The sequence below is a fragment of the Sinocyclocheilus rhinocerous genome, unplaced genomic scaffold (genome assembly GCF_001515625.1).
Source record: "Sinocyclocheilus rhinocerous isolate Xijiao unplaced genomic scaffold, SAMN03320098_v1.1 scaffold2319, whole genome shotgun sequence".
Taxonomy (NCBI): Eukaryota; Metazoa; Chordata; class Actinopteri; order Cypriniformes; family Cyprinidae; genus Sinocyclocheilus; species Sinocyclocheilus rhinocerous.
In genome coordinates, this window is record NW_015658546.1 from 172,619 (window position 1) to 177,360 (window position 4,742).

Consider the following 4,742-nt stretch of genomic DNA (forward strand, 5'->3'; position numbering starts at 1 on the left):
GTGTGTGTCTGTCTGTCTGTGTCTGTCTATGCGTCTGTCTGTCTGTTTGTCCATCTGTCTGTCTGTCTGTCTGTCTGTTCATCTGTCCGTCTGTCTGTCTGTCTGTCTGTCTGTCCATCTGTCTGTCTGTCTGTCTGTCTGTCTGTCTGTCTGTCTGTCTGTCTGTCTGTCTGTCTGTCTGTCTGTCTGTCTGTCTGTCTGTCTGTCTGTCTGTCTGTCTGTCTGTCTGTCTGTCTGTCTGTCTGTCTGTCTGTCTGTCTGTCTGTCTGTCTGTCTGTCTGTCTGTCTGTCTGTCTGTCTGTCTGTCTGTCTGTCTGTCTGTCTGTCTGTCTGTCTGTCTGTCTGTCTGTCTGTCTGTCTGTCTGTCTGTCTGTCTGTCTGTCTGTCTGTCTGTCTGTCTGTCTGTCTGTCTGTCTGTCTGTCTGTCTGTCTGTCTGTCTGTCTGTCTGTCTGTCTGTCTGTCTGTCTGTCTGTCTGTCTGTCTGTCTGTCTGTCTGTCTGTCTGTCTGTCTGTCTGTCTGTTCATCTGTCCGTCTGTCTGTCTGCCTGTTCATCTGTCTGTCCGTCTGTCTGTTCATTTGTCTGTCTGTCTGTTCATCTGTCTGTCTGTCTGTTTGTTCGTCTGTTTGTTCATCTGTCTGTCTGTTTGTTCGTCTGTTTGTTCATGCGTCTCTGTTCATCTGTCTGTCTGTCTGTCTGTCTGTTCATCTGTCTGTCCGTCCGTCTGTCTGTTCATCTGTCTGTCTGTTTGTTCATCTGTCCGTCTGTCTGTGTTTGTTCTTCTGTCTGTCTGTCCGTCTGTCTGTCTGTCTGTCTGTCTGTCTGTCTGTCTGTCTGTCTGTCTGTCTGTCTGTCTGTCTGTCTGTCTGTCTGTCTGTCTGTCTGTCTGTCTGTCTGTCTGTCTGTCTGTCTGTCTGTCTGTCTGTCTGTCTGTCTGTCTGTCTGTCTGTCTGTCTGTCTGTCTGTCTGTCTGTCTGTCTGTCTGTCTGTCTGTCTGTCTGTCTGTCTGTCTGTCTGTCTGTCTGTCTGTCTGTCTGTCTGTCTGTCTATCTGTCTGTCTGTCTGTCTGTCTGTCTGTCTGTTTGTTCATCTGTCTGTCTGTCTGTTCATCTGTCTGTTTGTCCGTCTGTCTGTTCATCTGTCTGTCTGTCTGTCTGTCTGTCTGTCTGTCTGTCTGTCTGTCTGTCTGTCTGTCTGTCTGTCTGTCTGTCTGTCTGTCTGTCTGTCTGTCTGTCTGTCTGTCTGTCTGTCTGTCTGTCTGTCTGTCTGTCTGTCTGTCTGTCTGTCTGTCTGTCTGTCTGTCTGTCTGTCTGTCTGTCTGTCTGTCTGTCTGTCTGTCTGTCTGTCTGTCTGTCTGTCTGTCTGTCTGTCTGTCTGTCTGTCTGTCTGTCTGTCTGTCTGTCTGTCTGTCTGTCTGTCTGTCTGTCTGTCTGTCTGTCTGTCTGTCTGTCTGTCTGTCTGTCTGTCTGTCTGTCTGTTCATCTGTCTGTTTGTCTGTCCGTCTGTCTGTCTGTCTGTCCATCTGTCTGTTCATCCGTCTGTTTGTCTGTCTGTCCGTCTGTTCATCTGTCTGTTCATCTGTCTGTTTGTCTGTTCATCTGTCTGTTCATCTGTCTGTTCATCTGTCTGTCCATCTGTCTGTTCGTCTGTCTGTCCGTCTGTCTGTTCGTCTGTCTGTCCGTCTGTCTGTCTGTCTGTCTGTCTGTCTGTCTGTCTGTCTGTCTGTCTGTCTGTCTGTCTGTCTGTCTGTCTGTCTGTCTGTCTGTCTGTCTGTCTGTCTGTCTGTCTGTCTGTCTGTCTGTCTGTCTGTCTGTCTGTCTGTCTGTCTGTCTGTCTGTCTGTCTGTCTGTCTGTCTGTCTGTCTGTCTGTCTGTCTGTCTGTCTGTCTGTCTGTCTGTCTGTCTGTCTGTCTGTCTGTCTGTCTGTCTGTCTGTCTGTCTGTCTGTCTGTCTGTCTGTCTGTCTGTCTGTCTGTCTGTCTGTCTGTCTGTCTGTCTGTCTGTCTGTCTGTCTGTCTGTCTGTCTGTCTGTCTGTCTGTCTGTCTGTCTGTCTGTCTGTCTGTCTGTCTGTCTGTCTGTCTGTCTGTCTGTCTGTCTGTCTGTCTGTCTGTCTGTCTGTCTGTCTGTCTGTCTGTCTGTCTGTCTGTCTGTCTGTCTGTCTGTCTGTCTGTCTGTCTGTCTGTCTGTCTGTCTGTCTGTCTGTCTGTCTGTCTGTCTGTCTGTCTGTCTGTCTGTCTGTCTGTTCATCTGTCTGTCTGTTTGTTCATCTGTCCGTCTGTCTGTGTTTGTTCTTCTGTCTGTCTGTCCGTCTGTCTGTCTGTCTGTCTGTCTGTCTGTCTGTTCATCTGTCTGTCTGTCTGTCTGTCTGTCTGTCTGTCTGTCTGTCTGTCTGTCTGTCTGTCTGTCTGTCTGTCTGTCTGTCTGTCTGTCTGTCTGTCTGTCTGTCTGTCTGTCTGTCTGTCTGTCTGTCTGTCTGTCTGTCTGTCTGTCTGTCTGTCTGTCTGTCTGTCTGTCTGTCTGTCTGTCTGTCTGTCTGTCTGTCTGTCTGTCTGTCTGTCTGTCTGTCTGTCTGTCTGTCTGTCTGTCTGTCTGTCTGTCTGTCTGTCTGTCTGTCTGTCTGTCTGTCTGTCTGTCTGTCTGTCTGTCTGTCTGTCTGTCTGTCTGTCTGTCTGTCTGTCTGTCTGTCTGTCTGTCTGTCTGTCTGTCTGTCTGTCTGTCTGTCTGTCTGTCTGTCTGTCTGTCTGTCTGTCTGTCTGTCTGTCTGTCTGTCTGTCTGTCTGTCTGTCTGTCTGTCTGTCTGTCTGTCTGTCTGTCTGTCTGTCTGTCTGTCTGTCTGTCTGTCTGTCTGTCTGTCTGTCTGTCTGTCTGTCTGTCTGTCTGTCTGTCTGTCTGTCTGTCTGTCTGTCTGTCTGTCTGTCTGTCTGTCTGTCTGTCTGTCTGTCTGTCTGTCTGTCTGTCTGTCTGTCTGTCTGTCTGTCTGTCTGTCTGTCTGTCTGTCTGTCTGTCTGTCTGTCTGTCTGTCTGTCTGTCTGTCTGTCTGTCTGTCTGTCTGTCTGTCTGTCTGTCTGTCTGTCTGTCTGTCTGTCTGTCTGTCTGTCTGTCTGTCTGTCTGTCTGTCTGTCTGTCTGTCTGTCTGTCTGTCTGTCTGTCTGTCTGTCTGTCTGTCTGTCTGTCTGTCTGTCTGTCTGTCTGTCTGTCTGTCTGTCTGTCTGTCTGTCTGTCTGTCTGTCTGTCTGTCTGTCTGTCTGTCTGTCTGTCTGTCTGTCTGTCTGTCTGTCTGTCTGTCTGTCTGTCTGTCTGTCTGTCTGTCTGTCTGTCTGTCTGTCTGTCTGTCTGTCTGTCTGTCTGTCTGTCTGTCTGTCTGTCTGTCTGTCTGTCTGTCTGTCTGTCTGTCTGTCTGTCTGTCTGTCTGTCTGTCTGTCTGTCTGTCTGTCTGTCTGTCTGTCTGTCTGTCTGTCTGTCTGTCTGTCTGTCTGTCTGTCTGTCTGTCTGTCTGTCTGTCTGTCTGTCTGTCTGTCTGTCTGTCTGTCTGTCTGTCTGTCTGTCTGTCTGTCTGTCTGTCTGTCTGTCTGTCTGTCTGTCTGTCTGTCTGTCTGTCTGTCTGTCTGTCTGTCTGTCTGTCTGTCTGTCTGTCTGTCTGTCTGTCTGTCTGTCTGTCTGTCTGTCTGTCTGTCTGTCTGTCTGTCTGTCTGTCTGTCTGTCTGTCTGTCTGTCTGTCTGTCTGTCTGTCTGTCTGTCTGTCTGTCTGTCTGTCTGTTCATCTGTCTGTCTGTCTGTTCATCTGTCTGTCTGTCTGTTTGTTCATCTGTCTGTCCGTCCGTCTGTCTGTTCATCTGTCCGTCTGTCTGTCTGTTCATCTGTCCGTCTGTCTGTCCGTCTGCTCATCCGTCTGTCCGTCCGTCTGTCTGTTTATCTGTATCTGATATATAAAACAATGTTTTAATGAAAATACATGTAATACATCATAAAAGCAATAAGACACTTGAGCTTGTGTTGAATTGTGAATTATTGTTTGTGTCAACAGATGGGCAATTGGACTTGATGGGATCTGCTGACAGGGTAAAGAAAACACCTGACTAATGTTTATTAATTTATACACTACCATTCACACGTTTGCACTCAGTAAGACTTAACTCATTAAACTGATCAGTGTTTTTACTGTATTTTTGATCAAATAAATGTAGCCTTGGTGAGCAGAAGAGACTTTTTCAAGAACATTTAAAAATCGTGCTGATGCCAAACGTTTGACTAGTAGTTCATATGTAGTAATGTTAAATAAATATAATACATATTATAATTCCCATGAGTCTGTGGTCCTGTTTTCATTTCTTTAGTCTGTTTTGGATCATGTTTTACACCGAATGAGTTTATGTTGGTTTTTGTGCTGATGATCATTTGTGTGAATCTCTTCATGACAGGCCCCGGCAGCCCCGCAGAGGTAATCAAACAATACAAGAGCTGCAGCAACAGTGCAGACAGACGTCATACTGAAATACACACCTGTGAGAAAAACACACGCCTGTTCAGTGTAGTGATTGTGTGCTGCGCTTTCAGGCCGGTGAGATCATTACCCAGAGATCACCTGCGTTTACCACCCCCACCAGTACAGACCACCACTAACTATCCTAACCAGTTTGATGAGTCTCCTCCATCCAGACCAGCACCAACGTCACCACAACCCAGATCGCACAACAACAGACCCGCGTGGACACAGTGAGTCACACACACACACACACACACACA

The 4,742-nt window shown here is 47.7% G+C and overlaps 1 protein-coding gene across 1 annotated transcript in view; it reads left to right on the forward strand.

Moving 5' to 3' along the window:
• clnk (cytokine dependent hematopoietic cell linker) overlaps positions 1–4,742 on the forward strand; it is a 14,850-nt gene that overhangs the window by 5,954 nt on the left and 4,154 nt on the right. Inside the window, exons 7-9 of the mRNA XM_016531198.1 lie at positions 4,024–4,058; positions 4,418–4,437; positions 4,554–4,712. Of these exons, the coding sequence (XP_016386684.1) occupies positions 4,024–4,058; positions 4,418–4,437; positions 4,554–4,712 (214 nt within the window). The remainder of the gene's footprint in view (positions 1–4,023; positions 4,059–4,417; positions 4,438–4,553; positions 4,713–4,742) is intronic.